The following is a 15,901-nucleotide window of genomic DNA, read 5'->3' as shown; positions in this document are numbered from 1 at the left end:
GTTATATTCTTGTACATAGGGGGCAGTATTATAGTAGTTATGTTCTTGTACATAGGGGGCAGTATTATAGTAGTTATATTCTTGCACATAGGAGGCAGTATTATAGTAGTTATATTCTCGCACATAGGAGGCAGTATTATAGTAGTTATATTCCGTACATAGGAGGCAGTATTATAGTAGTTATATTCTCGTACATAGGGGGCAGTATTATAGTAGTTATATTCTTGTACATAGGGGGCAGTATTATAGTAGTTATATTCTTGTACATAGGGGCAGTATTATAGTAGTTATATTCTCGTACATAGGAGGCAGTATTATAGTAGTTATATTCTCGTACATAGGGGGCAGTATTATAGTAGTTATATTCTTGTACATAGGAGCAGTATTATAGTAGTTATATTCTTGTACATAGGGGGCAGTATTATAGTAGTTATATTCTTGTACATAGGGGGCAGTATTATAGTAGTTATATTCTTGTACATAGGGGGCAGTATTATAGTAGCTATATTCTTGTACATAGGGGCAGTATTATAGTAGCTATATTCTTGTACATCGGAGCAGTATTATAGTAGCTATATTCTTGTACATAGGGACAGTATTATAGTAGTTATATTATTGTACATAGGGGCAGTATTATAGTAGTTATATTCTTGTACATAGGGGGCAGTATTATAGTAGTTATATTCTTGTACATAGGAGCAGTATTATAGTAGCTATATTCTTGTACATAGGGACAGTATTATAGTAGTTATATTATTGTACATAGGGGCAGTATTATAGTACTTATATTCTTGTACATAGGGGCAGTATTATAGTACTTATATTCTTGTACATAGGGGCAGTATTATAGCAGTTATATTCTTGTACATAGGAGCAGTATTATAGTAGTTATATTCTTGTACATAGGAGCAGTATTATAGTAGTTATATTCTTGTACATAGGGGGCAGTATTATAGTAGTTATATTCTTGTACATAGGGGCAATATTATAGTAGTTATATTCTTGTACATAGGAGCAGTATTATAGTAGTTATATTCTTGTACATAGGAGCAGTATTATAGTAGTTATATTCTTGTATATAGGGGGCAGTATTATAGTAGTTATATTGTACATAGGGGGCAGTATTATAGTAGTTATATTCTTGTACATAGGAGCAGTATTATAGTAGTTATATTCTTGTACATAGGGGCAGTATTATAGTAGTTATATTCTTGTATATAGGGGGCAGTATTATAGTAGTTATATTCTTGTACATAGGAGCAGTATTATAGTAGTTATATTCTTGTACATAGGGGCAGTATTATAGTAGTTATATTCTTGTATATAGGGGGCAGTATTATAGTAGTTATATTCTTGTACATAGGAGCAGTATTATAGTAATATTCTTGTACATAGGGGCAGTATTATAGTAGTTATATTCTTGTACATAGGGAGCAGTATTATAGTAGTTATATTCTTGTACTTAGGGGGCAGTATTATAGTAGATATATTCTTGTACATAGAGGCAGTATTATAGTAGTTATATTCTTGTACACAGGGAGCAGTATTATAGTAGTTATATTCTTGTACATATGGGGCAGTATTATAGTAGTTATATTCTTGTACATGGGGCAGTATTATAGTAGTTATATTATTGTACATAGGGGCAGTATTATAGTAGTTATATTCTTGTACATAGGGGCAGTATTATAGTAGTTATATTCTTGTACATAGGGGGCAGTATTATAGTAGTTATATTCTTGTACATAGGGGCAGTATTATAGTAGTTATATTCTTGTACATAGGGGGCAGTATTATAGTAGTTATATTCTTGTACATAGGGGGCAGTATTATAGTAGTTATATTCTTGTACATAGGGGGCAGTATTATAGTAGTTATATTCTTGTACATAGGGGGCAGTATTATACTGGTTGTATTTTTCTCCGCAGGTTTCCGCTTCCAGAACGTCACACTCAGCCGTGCGGCTTCGGACCTTTATGAGGGGGATTCGGTGACGTTCTCCTGTCAGGTTTCCAGCCCGTCTTCTTCTCTAGATATGACGTGGCTCACGTTGCGTCCGTCTGGTCAGTGGGAGGCGGTTGCTTCGCTGAGACATGATGGCGAGGTGGTGGTGTTGGGTGAATATGTGCAGAGACATGAGTCCGGTCACCTGACTGCGCAGAGGTTGGGGAATGGCCGCAACTCTCTGACGTTGGACGGTCTGGTGGATGGGGACAGCGCTCCGTACATCTGCCGCCTCACAGAATGGTCGCCGCAGACAGATGACGAGCGGCGGAACAGGACCTACACGAGTAATGCCGTCCAGATTAGTATCCGGCGCCTCGGTAAGTGTCATCCTGGGCCCATCCTTCCTTCCCATATGCCGGTTGTTGTGTGAATGGTGACGGCAGAAATCTGACTCCAGATGGCTGATAACAGGGAGCACTAGAAAATATTCATTTGTCGTGTAAGAAGTGAAGGGTTGCAGAAAAAGTGAAACCGTCCTGTAGGGTTAGATTCTGTGAATAGGAAGCGTGGCAGCTGTGCGAGAGGAACGCCGGTCACCGCAGCCCGCGAGGACGTGTCTACAAGACGAGGCCGGAAGGAGAACGCAAAACCATGAAGTATGTCATAAACGGCAGACACTGAAGGGGTAGAGACGGGCGAGAGGGATGGCATGAGGGAGGGGAGGGACGGCGGGCTGCTCCTCCTGCCCTTCTCCGGCAGACTCCTCGCTGGAGGTCGTCCTGATGTCCCGGGATCAGCAGGTGACGTCCGGCTCCTCCACTCTCCTCTCCCGCCCTCGCTCTTTCTCTGGCTCTCCCGCCCTCGCGCTCTGTCTCTCTCTCTGGCTCTCCCGCCCTCGCGCTCTGTCTCTCTCTCTGGCTCTCCCGCCCTCGCGCTCTGGCTCTCTCTCTGGCTCTCCCGCCCTCGCGCTCTGGCTCTCTCTCTGGCTCTCCCGCCCTCGCGCTCTGGCTCTCTCTCTGGCTCTCCCGCCCTCGCGCTCTGGCTCTCTCTCTGGCTCTCCCGCCCTCGCGCTCTGGCTCTCTCTCTGGCTCTCCCGCCCTCGCGCTCTGGCTCTCTCTCTGGCTCTCCCGCCCTCGCGCTCTGGCTCTCCCGCCCTCGCGCTCTGGCTCTCTCTCTGGCTCTCCCGCCCTCGCGCTCTGGCTCTCTCTCTGGCTCTCCCGCCCTCGCGCTCTGGCTCTCTCTCTGGCTCTCCCGCCCTCGCGCTCTGGCTCTCTCTCTGGCTCTCCCGCCCTCGCGCTCTGGCTCTCTCTCTGGCTCTCCCGCCCTCGCGCTCTGGCTCTCTCTCTGGCTCTCCCGCCCTCGCGCTCTGGCTCTCGCTCTGGCTCTCCCGCCCTCGCGCTCTGGCTCTCGCTCTGGCTCTCCCGCCCTCGCGCTCTGGCTCTCGCTCTGGCTCTCCCGCCCTCGCGCTCTGGCTCTCGCTCTGGCTCTCCCGCCCTCGCGCTCTGGCTCTCGCTCTGGCTCTCCCGCCCTCGCGCTCTGGCTCTCGCTCTGGCTCTCCCGCCCTCGCGCTCTGGCTCTCGCTCTGGCTCTCGCTCTGGCTCTCCCGCCCTCGCGCTCTGGCTCTCGCTCTGGCTCTCCCGCCCTCGCGCTCTGGCTCTCGCTCTGGCTCTCCCGCCCTCGCGCTCTGGCTCGCGCTCTGGCTCTCCCGCCCTCGCGCTCTGGCTCGCGCTCTGGCTCTCCCGCCCTCGCGCTCTGGCTCGCGCTCTGGCTCTCCCGCCCTCGCGCTCTGGCTCGCGCTCTGGCTCTCCCGCCCTCGCGCTCTGGCTCGCGCTCTGGCTCTCCCGCCCTCGCGCTCTGGCTCGCGCTCTGGCTCTCCCGCCCTCGCGCTCTGGCTCGCGCTCTGCCTCTCCCGCCCTCGCGCTCTGGCTCTCCCGCCCTCGCGCTCTGGCTCGCGCTCTGCCTCTCCCGCCCTCGCGCTCTGGCTCGCGCTCTGCCTCTCCCGCCCTCGCGCTCTGGCTCGCGCTCTGCCTCTCCCGCCCTCGCGCTCTGGCTCGCGCTCTGGCTCTCCCGCCCTCGCGCTCTGCCTCTCCCGCCCTCGCGCTCTGGCTCGCGCTCTGGCTCTCCCGCCCTCGCGCTCTGGCTCGCGCTCTGGCTCTCCCGCCCTCGCGCTCTGGCTCGCGCTCTGGCTCTCCCGCCCTCGCGCTCTGGCTCGCGCTCTGGCTCTCCCGCCCTCGCGCTCTGGCTCTCCCGCCCTCGCGCTCTGGCTCTCCCGCCCTCGCGCTCTGGCTCGCGCTCTGGCTCTCGCGCTCTGCCTCTCCCGCCCTCGCGCTCTGCCTCTCCCGCCCTCGCGCTCTGCCTCTCCCGCCCTCGCGCTCTGCCTCTCCCGCCCTCGCGCTCTGCCTCTCCCGCCCTCGCGCTCTGCCTCTCCCGCCCTCGCGCTCTGCCTCTCCCGCCCTCGCGCTCTGCCTCTCCCGCCCTCGCGCTCTGCCTCTCCCGCCCTCGCGCTCTGCCTCTCCCGCCCTCGCGCTCTGCCTCTCCCGCCCTCGCGCTCTGCCTCTCCCGCCCTCGCGCTCTGCCTCTCCCGCCCTCGCGCTCTGCCTCTCCCGCCCTCGCGCTCTGCCTCTCCCGCCCTCGCGCTCTGCCTCTCCCGCCCTCGCGCTCTGCCTCTCCCGCCCTCGCGCTCTGCCTCTCCCGCCCTCGCGCTCTGCCTCTCCCGCCCTCGCGCTCTGCCTCTCCCGCCCTCGCGCTCTGCCTCTCCCGCCCTCGCGCTCTGCCTCTCCCGCCCTCGCGCTCTGCCTCTCCCGCCCTCGCGCTCTGCCTCTCCCGCCCTCGCGCTCTGCCTCTCCCGCCCTCGCGCTCTGCCTCTCCCGCCCTCGCGCTCTGCCTCTCCCGCCCTCGCGCTCTGCCTCTCCCGCCCTCGCGCTCTGCCTCTCCCGCCCTCGCGCTCTGCCTCTCCCGCCCTCGCGCTCTGCCTCTCCCGCCCTCGCGCTCTGCCTCTCCCGCCCTCGCGCTCTGCCTCTCCCGCCCTCGCGCTCTGCCTCTCCCGCCCTCGCGCTCTGCCTCTCCCGCCCTCGCGCTCTGCCTCTCCCGCCCTCGCGCTCTGCCTCTCCCGCCCTCGCGCTCTGCCTCTCTCTCTGCCTCTCCCGCCCTCTCTCTCTGCCTCTCCCGCCCTCTCTCTCTGCCTCTCCCGCCCTCGCGCTCTGCCTCTCCCGCCCTCGCGCTCTGCCTCTCCCGCCCTCGCGCTCTGCCTCTCCCGCCCTCGCGCTCTGCCTCTCGCCCTTAAGGCCCCGTCACACTTAGCGACGCTGCAACGATCCCGATAACGATACGACCTGTCAGGGATCGTTGCTGCGTCGCTCTGTGGTCGCTGGTGAGCTGTCAAACAGGCAGGCTCACCAACAATCAGGGGAGCAGCGACATCGTGGAAAGAATCTTTCCACGATGTCCTGCTCCTGGTTACCAGCTTGCTGAAGCAGGAGCAGGCTGGTAACCAGGATAAACAGCGGGTTATTAGGGGCACACGCACTTAGTAACCCGCTGTTTATCCTGGTTACCTCTCTGCTACGGTGAGCGGGAGGTTACCGCTCACTTTAGCAGGCTCGTAACCATGATAAACAGCGGGTTACTAAGTGCGTGTGCCCCTAGTAACCCGCTGTTTATCCTGGTTTCCAGCCCGATCGCGGCTCCCGCTGGTCACAAACAGCGATGTGTGCTGACCAGCGGGAGGGCAACGACCAAAAAATGGTCCAGGACATTTTGCAGCGATCAGCGACCTCACAGCAGGGGCCTGATCGCTGCAAAGTGTCACACATAGCGACATCGAAACCGTGACACAGCAGCGATCTCGCTATGTGAGACGGGGGTATTAGTCTTCCTCTGCCCTCTGTCCTCCTCCCGCCCTTAGTCTTCCTCTGCCCTCTGTCCTCCTCTCGCCCTTAGTCTTCCTCTGCCCTCTGTCCTCCTCTCGCCCTTAGTCTTCCTCTGCCCTCTGTCCTCCTCTCGCCCTTAGTCTTCCTCTGCCCACCTCACTCCTCTCGCCCTTAGTCTTCCTCTGCTCTCTATCCTCCTCCCGCCCTTAGTCTTCCTCTGCCTTTTATCCTCCTCTCGCCCTTAGTCTTCCTCTGCCCTCTGTCCTCCTCTCGCCCTTAGTCTTCCTCTGCCCTCTGTCCTCCTCTCGCCCTTAGTCTTCCTCTGCCCTCTATCCTCCTCTCGCCCTTAGTCTTCCTCTGCCCTCTGTCCTCCTCTCGCCCTTAGTCTTCCTCTGCCCTCTGTCCTCCTCTCGCCCATAGTCTTCCTCTGCCCTCTGTCCTCCTCTCGCCCTTAGTCTTCCTCTGCCCTCTGTCCTCCTCTCGCCCTTAGTCTTCCTCTGCCCTCTGTCCTCCTCTCGCCCTTAGTCTTCCTCTGCCCTCTGTCCTCCTCTCGCCCTTAGTCTTCCTCTGCCCTCTGTCCTCCTCTCGCCCTTAGTCTTCCTCTGCCCTCTGTCCTCCTCTCGCCCTTAGTCTTCCTCTGCCCTCTGTCCTCCTCTCGCCCTTAGTCTTCCTCTCGCCCTTAGTCTTCCTCTCGCCCTTAGTCTTCCTCTCGCCCTTAGTCTTCCTCTCGCCCTTAGTCTTCCTCTCGCCCTTAGTCTTCCTCTCGCCCTTAGTCTTCCTCTCGCCCTTAGTCTTCCTCTCGCCCTCAGTCTTCCTCTCGCCCTCAGTCTTCCTCTCGCCCTCAGTCTTCCTCTCGCCCTCAGTCTTCCTCTCGCCCTCAGTCTTCCTCTCGCCCTCAGTCTTCCTCTCGCCCTCAGTCTTCCTCTCGCCCTCAGTCTTCCTCTCGCCCTCAGTCTTCCTCTCGCCCTCAGTCTTCCTCTCGCCCTCAGTCTTCCTCTCGCCCTCAGTCTTCCTCTCGCCCTCAGTCTTCCTCTCGCCCTCAGTCTTCCTCTCGCCCTCAGTCTTCCTCTCGCCCTCAGTCTTCCTCTCGCCCTCAGTCTTCCTCTCGCCCTCAGTCTTCCTCTCGCCCTCAGTCTTCCTCTCGCCCTCAGTCTTCCTCTCGCCCTCAGTCTTCCTCTCGCCCTCAGTCTTCCTCTCGCCCTCAGTCTTCCTCTCGCCCTCAGTCTTCCTCTCGCCCTCAGTCTTCCTCTCGCCCTCAGTCTTCCTCTCGCCCTCAGTCTTCCTCTCGCCCTCAGTCTTCCTCTCGCCCTCAGTCTTCCTCTCGCCCTCAGTCTTCCTCTCGCCCTCAGTCTTCCTCTCGCCCTCAGTCTTCCTCTCGCCCTCAGTCTTCCTCTCGCCCTCAGTCTTCCTCTCGCCCTCAGTCTTCCTCTCGCCCTCAGTCTTCCTCTCGCCCTCAGTCTTCCTCTCGCCCTCAGTCTTCCTCTCGCCCTCAGTCTTCCTCTCGCCCTCAGTCTTCCTCTCGCCCTCAGTCTTCCTCTCGCCCTCAGTCTTCCTCTCGCCCTCAGTCTTCCTCTCGCCCTCAGTCTTCCTCTCGCCCTCAGTCTTCCTCTCGCCCTCAGTCTTCCTCTCGCCCTCAGTCTTCCTCTCGCCCTCAGTCTTCCTCTCGCCCTCAGTCTTCCTCTCGCCCTCAGTCTTCCTCTCGCCCTCAGTCTTCCTCTCGCCCTCAGTCTTCCTCTCGCCCTCAGTCTTCCTCTCGCCCTCAGTCTTCCTCTCGCCCTCAGTCTTCCTCTCGCCCTCAGTCTTCCTCTCGCCCTCAGTCTTCCTCTCGCCCTCAGTCTTCCTCTCGCCCTCAGTCTTCCTCTCGCCCTCAGTCTTCCTCTCGCCCTCAGTCTTCCTCTCGCCCTCAGTCTTCCTCTCGCCCTCAGTCTTCCTCTCGCCCTCAGTCTTCCTCTCGCCCTCAGTCTTCCTCTCGCCCTCAGTCTTCCTCTCGCCCTCAGTCTTCCTCTCGCCCTCAGTCTTCCTCTCGCCCTCAGTCTTCCTCTCGCCCTCAGTCTTCCTCTCGCCCTCAGTCTTCCTCTCGCCCTCAGTCTTCCTCTCGCCCTCAGTCTTCCTCTCGCCCTCAGTCTTCCTCTCGCCCTCAGTCTTCCTCTCGCCCTCAGTCTTCCTCTCGCCCTCAGTCTTCCTCTCGCCCTCAGTCTTCCTCTCGCCCTCAGTCTTCCTCTCGCCCTCAGTCTTCCTCTCGCCCTCAGTCTTCCTCTCGCCCTCAGTCTTCCTCTCGCCCTCAGTCTTCCTCTCGCCCTCAGTCTTCCTCTCGCCCTCAGTCTTCCTCTCGCCCTCAGTCTTCCTCTCGCCCTCAGTCTTCCTCTCGCCCTCAGTCTTCCTCTCGCCCTCAGTCTTCCTCTCGCCCTCAGTCTTCCTCTCGCCCTCAGTCTTCCTCTCGCCCTCAGTCTTCCTCTCGCCCTCAGTCTTCCTCTCGCCCTCAGTCTTCCTCTCGCCCTCAGTCTTCCTCTCGCCCTCAGTCTTCCTCTCGCCCTCAGTCTTCCTCTCGCCCTCAGTCTTCCTCTCGCCCTCAGTCTTCCTCTCGCCCTCAGTCTTCCTCTCGCCCTCAGTCTTCCTCTCGCCCTCAGTCTTCCTCTCGCCCTCAGTCTTCCTCTCGCCCTCAGTCTTCCTCTCGCCCTCAGTCTTCCTCTCGCCCTCAGTCTTCCTCTCGCCCTCAGTCTTCCTCTCGCCCTCAGTCTTCCTCTCGCCCTCAGTCTTCCTCTCGCCCTCAGTCTTCCTCTCGCCCTCAGTCTTCCTCTCGCCCTCAGTCTTCCTCTCGCCCTCAGTCTTCCTCTCGCCCTCAGTCTTCCTCTCGCCCTCAGTCTTCCTCTCGCCCTCTGTCTTCCTCTCGCCCTCTGTCTTCCTCTCGCCCTCTGTCTTCCTCTCGCCCTCTGTCTTCCTCTCGCCCTCTGTCTTCCTCTCGCCCTCTGTCTTCCTCTCGCCCTCTGTCTTCCTCTCGCCCTCTGTCTTCCTCTCGCCCTCTGTCTTCCTCTCGCCCTCTGTCTTCCTCTCGCCCTCTGTCTTCCTCTCGCCCTCTGTCTTCCTCTCGCCCTCTGTCTTCCTCTCGCCCTCTGTCTTCCTCTCGCCCTCTGTCTTCCTCTCGCCCTCTGTCTTCCTCTCGCCCTCTGTCTTCCTCTCGCCCTCTGTCTTCCTCTCGCCCTCTGTCTTCCTCTCGCCCTCTGTCTTCCTCTCGCCCTCTGTCTTCCTCTCGCCCTCTGTCTTCCTCTCGCCCTCTGTCTTCCTCTCGCCCTCTGTCTTCCTCTCGCCCTCTGTCTTCCTCTCGCCCTCTGTCTTCCTCTCGCCCTCTGTCTTCCTCTCGCCCTCTGTCTTCCTCTCGCCCTCTGTCTTCCTCTCGCCCTCTGTCTTCCTCTCGCCCTCTGTCTTCCTCTCGCCCTCTGTCTTCCTCTCGCCCTCTGTCTTCCTCTCGCCCTCTGTCTTCCTCTCGCCCTCTGTCTTCCTCTCGCCCTCTGTCTTCCTCTCGCCCTCTGTCTTCCTCTCGCCCTCTGTCTTCCTCTCGCCCTCTGTCTTCCTCTCGCCCTCTGTCTTCCTCTCGCCCTCTGTCTTCCTCTCGCCCTCTGTCTTCCTCTCGCCCTCTGTCTTCCTCTCGCCCTCTGTCTTCCTCTCGCCCTCTGTCTTCCTCTCGCCCTCTGTCTTCCTCTCGCCCTCTGTCTTCCTCTCGCCCTCTGTCTTCCTCTCGCCCTCTGTCTTCCTCTCGCCCTCTGTCTTCCTCTCGCCCTCTGTCTTCCTCTCGCCCTCTGTCTTCCTCTCGCCCTCTGTCTTCCTCTCGCCCTCTGTCTTCCTCTCGCCCTCTGTCTTCCTCTCGCCCTCTGTCTTCCTCTCGCCCTCTGTCTTCCTCTCGCCCTCTGTCTTCCTCTCGCCCTCTGTCTTCCTCTCGCCCTCTGTCTTCCTCTCGCCCTCTGTCTTCCTCTCGCCCTCTGTCTTCCTCTCGCCCTCTGTCTTCCTCTCGCCCTCTGTCTTCCTCTCGCCCTCTGTCTTCCTCTCGCCCTCTGTCTTCCTCTCGCCCTCTGTCTTCCTCTCGCCCTCTGTCTTCCTCTCGCCCTCTGTCTTCCTCTCGCCCTCTGTCTTCCTCTCGCCCTCTGTCTTCCTCTCGCCCTCTGTCTTCCTCTCGCCCTCTGTCTTCCTCTCGCCCTCTGTCTTCCTCTCGCCCTCTGTCTTCCTCTCGCCCTCTGTCTTCCTCTCGCCCTCTGTCTTCCTCTCGCCCTCTGTCTTCCTCTCGCCCTCTGTCTTCCTCTCGCCCTCTGTCTTCCTCTCGCCCTCTGTCTTCCTCTCGCCCTCTGTCTTCCTCTCGCCCTCTGTCTTCCTCTCGCCCTCTGTCTTCCTCTCGCCCTCTGTCTTCCTCTCGCCCTCTGTCTTCCTCTCGCCCTCTGTCTTCCTCTCGCCCTCTGTCTTCCTCTCGCCCTCTGTCTTCCTCTCGCCCTCTGTCTTCCTCTCGCCCTCTGTCTTCCTCTCGCCCTCTGTCTTCCTCTCGCCCTCTGTCTTCCTCTCGCCCTCTGTCTTCCTCTCGCCCTCTGTCTTCCTCTCGCCCTCTGTCTTCCTCTCGCCCTCTGTCTTCCTCTCGCCCTCTGTCTTCCTCTCGCCCTCTGTCTTCCTCTCGCCCTCTGTCTTCCTCTCGCCCTCTGTCTTCCTCTCGCCCTCTGTCTTCCTCTCGCCCTCTGTCTTCCTCTCGCCCTCTGTCTTCCTCTCGCCCTCTGTCTTCCTCTCGCCCTCTGTCTTCCTCTCGCCCTCTGTCTTCCTCTCGCCCTCTGTCTTCCTCTCGCCCTCTGTCTTCCTCTCGCCCTCTGTCTTCCTCTCGCCCTCTGTCTTCCTCTCGCCCTCTGTCTTCCTCTCGCCCTCTGTCTTCCTCTCGCCCTCTGTCTTCCTCTCGCCCTCTGTCTTCCTCTCGCCCTCTGTCTTCCTCTCGCCCTCTGTCTTCCTCTCGCCCTCTGTCTTCCTCTCGCCCTCTGTCTTCCTCTCGCCCTCTGTCTTCCTCTCGCCCTCTGTCTTCCTCTCGCCCTCTGTCTTCCTCTCGCCCTCTGTCTTCCTCTCGCCCTCTGTCTTCCTCTCGCCCTCTGTCTTCCTCTCGCCCTCTGTCTTCCTCTCGCCCTCTGTCTTCCTCTCGCCCTCTGTCTTCCTCTCGCCCTCTGTCTTCCTCTCGCCCTCTGTCTTCCTCTCGCCCTCTGTCTTCCTCTCGCCCTCTGTCTTCCTCTCGCCCTCTGTCTTCCTCTCGCCCTCTGTCTTCCTCTCGCCCTCTGTCTTCCTCTCGCCCTCTGTCTTCCTCTCGCCCTCTGTCTTCCTCTCGCCCTCTGTCTTCCTCTCGCCCTCTGTCTTCCTCTCGCCCTCTGTCTTCCTCTCGCCCTCTGTCTTCCTCTCGCCCTCTGTCTTCCTCTCGCCCTCTGTCTTCCTCTCGCCCTCCTCTGCCCTCTGCCCTCCTCTCGCCCTTAGTCTTCCTCTCGCCCTCCTCTCGCCCTTAGTCTTCCTCTGCCCTCCTCTCGCCCTTAGTCTTCCTCTGCCCTCCTCTCGCCCTTAGTCTTCCTCTGCCCTCTGTCCTCCTCTCGCCCTTAGTCTTCCTCTGCCCTCCTCTCGCCCTCTGTCTTCCTCTCGCCCTTAGTCTTCCTCTGCCCTCCTCTCGCCCTTAGTCTTCCTCTGCCCTCCTCTCGCCCTTAGTCTTTCTCTGCCCTCTGTCCTCCTCTCGCCCTTAGTCTTCCTCTGCCCTCTGTCCTCCTCTCGCCCTTAGTCTTCCTCTGCCCTCTGTCCTCCTCTCGCCCTTAGTCTTCCTCTGCCCTCTGTCCTCCTCTCGCCCTTAGTCTTCCTCTGCCCTCCTCTCGCCCTCTGTCTTCCTCTCGCCCTTAGTCTTCCTCTGCCCTCCTCTCGCCCTTAGTCTTCCTCTGCCCTCCTCTCGCCCTTAGTCTTTCTCTGCCCTCTGTCCTCCTCTCGCCCTTAGTCTTCCTCTGCCCTCTGTCCTCCTCTCGCCCTTAGTCTTCCTCTGCCCTCTGTCCTCCTCTCGCCCTTAGTCTTCCTCTGCCCTCTGCCCTCCTCTCGCCCTTAGTCTTCCTCTGCCCTCTGTCTTCCTCTCGCCCTTAGTCTTCCTCTGCCCTCTGTCCTCCTCTCGCCCTTAGTCTTCCTCTGCCCTCTGTCCTCCTCTCGCCCTTAGTCTTCCTCTGCCCTCTGCCCTCCTCTCGCCCTTAGTCTTCCTCTGCCCTCTGTCTTCCTCTCGCCCTCCTCTCGCCCTTAGTCTTCCTCTGCCCTCCTCTCGCCCTTAGTCTTTCTCTGCCCTCTGTCCTCCTCTCGCCCTTAGTCTTCCTCTGCCCTCTGTCCTCCTCTCGCCCTTAGTCTTCCTCTGCCCTCTGTCCTCCTCTCGCCCTTAGTCTTCCTCTGCCCTCTGTCCTCCTCTCGCCCTTAGTCTTCCTCTGCCCTCTGTCCTCCTCTCGCCCTTAGTCTTCCTCTGCCCTCTGTCCTCCTCTCGCCCTTAGTCTTCCTCTGCCCTCTGTCCTCCTCTCGCCCTTAGTCTTCCTCTGCCCTCTGTCCTCCTCTCGCCCTTAGTCTTCCTCTGCCCTCTGTCCTCCTCTCGCCCTTAGTCTTCCTCTGCCCTCTGTCCTCCTCTCGCCCTTAGTCTTCCTCTGCCCTCTGCCCTCTTCTCGCCCTTAGTCTTCCTCTGCCCTCCTCTCGCCCTTAGTCTTCCTCTGCCCTCCTCTCGCCCTTAGTCTTCCTCTGCCCTCTGTCTTCCTCTCGCCCTCCTCTCGCCCTTAGTCTTTCTCTGTCCTCCTCTCGCCCTTAGTCTTCCTCTGCCCTCTGTCCTCCTCTCGCCCTCAGTCTTCCTCTGCCCTCTGTCCTCCTCTCGCCCTTAGTCTTCCTCTGCCCTCTGTCCTCCTCTCGCCCTTAGTCTTCCTCTGCCCTCTGTCCTCCTCTCGCCCTTAGTCTTCCTCTGCCCTCTGCCCTCTTCTCGCCCTTAGTCTTCCTCTGCCCTCCTCTCGCCCTTAGTCTTCCTCTGCCCTCCTCTCGCCCTTAGTCTTCCTCTGCCCTCTGTCTTCCTCTCGCCCTCCTCTCGCCCTTAGTCTTCCTCTGCCCTCCTCTCGCCCTTAGTCTTTCTCTGCCCTCTGTCCTCCTCTCGCCCTTAGTCTTCCTCTGTCCTCCTCTCGCCCTCAGTCTTCCTCTGCCCTCTGTCCTCCTCTCGCCCTCAGTCTTCCTCTGCCCTCTGTCCTCCTCTCGCCCTTAGTCTTCCTCTGCCCTCTGTCCTCCTCTCGCCCTTAGTCTTCCTCTGCCCTCTGTCCTCCTCTCGCCCTTAGTCTTCCTCTGCCCTCTGTCCTCCTCTCGCCCTTAGTCTTCCTCTGCCCTCTGTCCTCCTCTCGCCCTTAGTCTTCCTCTGCCCTCTGTCCTCCTCTCGCCCTTAGTCTTCCTCTGCCCTCTGTCCTCCTCTCGCCCTTAGTCTTCCTCTGCCCTCTGTCCTCCTCTCGCCCTTAGTCTTCCTCTGCCCTCTGTCCTCCTCTCGCCCTTAGTCTTCCTCTGCCCTCTGTCCTCCTCTCGCCCTTAGTCTTCCTCTGCCCTCTGTCCTCCTCTCGCCCTTAGTCTTCCTCTGCCCTCTGCCCTCTTCTCGCCCTTAGTCTTCCTCTGCCCTCTGTCCTCTTCTCGCCCTTAGTCTTCCTCTGCCCTCCTCTCGCCCTTAGTCTTCCTCTGCCCTCTGTCTTCCTCTGCCCTCCTCTCGCCCTTAGTCTTTCTCTGCCCTCTGTCCTCCTCTCGCCCTTAGTCTTCCTCTGCCCTCCTCTCGCCCTCTGTCTTCCTCTGCCCTCTGTCCTCCTCTCGCCCTTAGTCTTCCTCTGCCCTCTGTCCTCCTCTCGCCCTTAGTCTTCCTCTGCCCTCTGTCCTCCTCTCGCCCTTAGTCTTCCTCTGCCCTCTGTCCTCCTCTCGCCCTTAGTCTTCCTCTGCCCTCTGTCCTCCTCTCGCCCTTAGTCTTCCTCTGCCCTCTGTCCTCCTCTCGCCCTTAGTCTTCCTCTGCCCTCTGTCCTCCTCTCGCCCTTAGTCTTCCTCTGCCCTCTGTCCTCCTCTCGCCCTTAGTCTTCCTCTGCCCTCTGCCCTCTTCTCGCCCTTAGTCTTCCTCTGCCCTCCTCTCGCCCTTAGTCTTCCTCTGCCCTCCTCTCGCCCTTAGTCTTCCTCTGCCCTCTGTCTTCCTCTCGCCCTCCTCTCGCCCTTAGTCTTCCTCTGCCCTCCTCTCGCCCTTAGTCTTTCTCTGCCCTCTGTCCTCCTCTCGCCCTTAGTCTTCCTCTGCCCTCTGTCCTCCTCTCGCCCTTAGTCTTCCTCTGCCCTCTGTCCTCCTCTCGCCCTTAGTCTTCCTCTGCCCTCTGTCCTCCTCTCGCCCTTAGTCTTCCTCTGCCCTCTGTCCTCCTCTCGCCCTTAGTCTTCCTCTGCCCTCTGTCCTCCTCTCGCCCTTAGTCTTCCTCTGCCCTCTGTCCTCCTCTCGCCCTTAGTCTTCCTCTGCCCTCTGTCCTCCTCTCGCCCTTAGTCTTCCTCTGCCCTCTGCCCTCTTCTCGCCCTTAGTCTTCCTCTGCCCTCCTCTCGCCCTTAGTCTTCCTCTGCCCTCCTCTCGCCCTTAGTCTTCCTCTGCCCTCTGTCTTCCTCTCGCCCTCCTCTCGCCCTTAGTCTTCCTCTGCCCTCCTCTCGCCCTTAGTCTTTCTCTGCCCTCTGTCCTCCTCTCGCCCTTAGTCTTCCTCTGCCCTCCTCTCGCCCTCTGTCTTCCTCTGCCCTCTGTCCTCCTCTCGCCCTTAGTCTTCCTCTGCCCTCTGTCCTCCTCTCGCCCTTAGTCTTCCTCTGCCCTCTGTCCTCCTCTCGCCCTTAGTCTTCCTCTGCCCTCTGTCCTCCTCTCGCCCTTAGTCTTCCTCTGCCCTCTGTCCTCCTCTCGCCCTTAGTCTTCCTCTGCCCTCTGTCCTCCTCTCGCCCTTAGTCTTCCTCTGCCCTCTGTCCTCCTCTCGCCCTTAGTCTTCCTCTGCCCTCTGTCCTCCTCTCGCCCTTAGTCTTCCTCTGCCCTCTGTCCTCCTCTCGCCCTTAGTCTTCCTCTGCCCTCTGTCCTCCTCTCGCCCTTAGTCTTCCTCTGCCCTCTGTCCTCCTCTCGCCCTTAGTCTTCCTCTGCCCTCTGTCCTCCTCTCGCCCTTAGTCTTCCTCTGCCCTCTGTCCTCCTCTCGCCCTTAGTCTTCCTCTGCCCTCTGTCCTCCTCTCGCCCTTAGTCTTCCTCTGCCCTCTGTCCTCCTCTCGCCCTTAGTCTTCCTCTGCCCTCTGTCCTCCTCTCGCCCTTAGTCTTCCTCTGCCCTCTGCCCTCTTCTCGCCCTTAGTCTTCCTCTGCCCTCTGTCCTCTTCTCGCCCTTAGTCTTCCTCTGCCCTCCTCTCGCCCTTAGTCTTTCTCTGCCCTCTGTCCTCCTCTCGCCCTTAGTCTTTCTCTGCCCTCTGTCCTCTTCTCGCCCTTAGTCTTCCTCTGCCCTCTTGCCTCCTCTCGCCCTTAGTCTTCCTCTCCCTCTGTCCTCCTCTCGCCCTTAGTCTTCCTCTGCCCTCTCTCCCTTAGTCTCCTTCCTCTGTCCTCCTCTCGCCCTTAGTCTTCCTCTGCCCTGTCGCCTCTCTCGCCCTTAGTCTTCCTCTGCCCTCTGTCCTCCTCTCGCCTTAGTCTTCCTCTGCCCTCTGTCCCTCCTCTCGCCCTTAGTCTTCCTCTGCCCTCTGTCCTCCTCTCGCCCTTAGTCTTCCTCTGCCCTCTGTCCTCCTCTCGCCCTAGTCTTCCTCTGCCCTCTGCCCTCTTCTCGCCCTTAGTCTTCCTCTGCCCTCTGTCCTCCTCTCTCGCCCTTAGTCTTCCTCTGCCCCTCTGTCCTCCTCTCGCCCTTAGTCTTCCTCTGCCCTCTGTCCTCCTCTCGCCCTTAGTCTTCCTCTGCCCTCTGTCCTCCTCTCGCCCTTAGTCTTCCTTCCTCTGCCCTCTGCCCTCTTCTCGCTTAGGACCTTAAGTCTTCCTCTGCCCTCTGTCCTCTTCTCCGCCCTTAGTCTTTCCTCTGGCCCTCCCTCTCGCCACTTAGTTCTTT

General features: G+C 58.8%; 1 protein-coding gene across 1 annotated transcript in view; it reads left to right on the top strand.

Moving 5' to 3' along the window:
- The window catches only part of LOC141241405 (immunoglobulin superfamily member 3-like), a 48,336-nt gene that overhangs the window by 17,650 nt on the left and 14,785 nt on the right, over positions 1-15,901 (top strand). Inside the window, exon 5 of the mRNA XM_073668764.1 lies at positions 1,929-2,324. Within this exon, the coding sequence (XP_073524865.1) occupies positions 1,929-2,324 (396 nt within the window). The remainder of the gene's footprint in view (positions 1-1,928; positions 2,325-15,901) is intronic.

The sequence above is a fragment of the Phyllobates terribilis genome, unplaced genomic scaffold, assembly GCF_046119375.1.
Source record: "Phyllobates terribilis strain yellow unplaced genomic scaffold, ASM4611937v1 Scaffold_2__4_contigs__length_985480577, whole genome shotgun sequence".
NCBI lineage: Eukaryota > Metazoa > Chordata > Amphibia > Anura > Dendrobatidae > Phyllobates > Phyllobates terribilis.
This window is presented reverse-complemented; position numbering and strand designations above follow the sequence as displayed.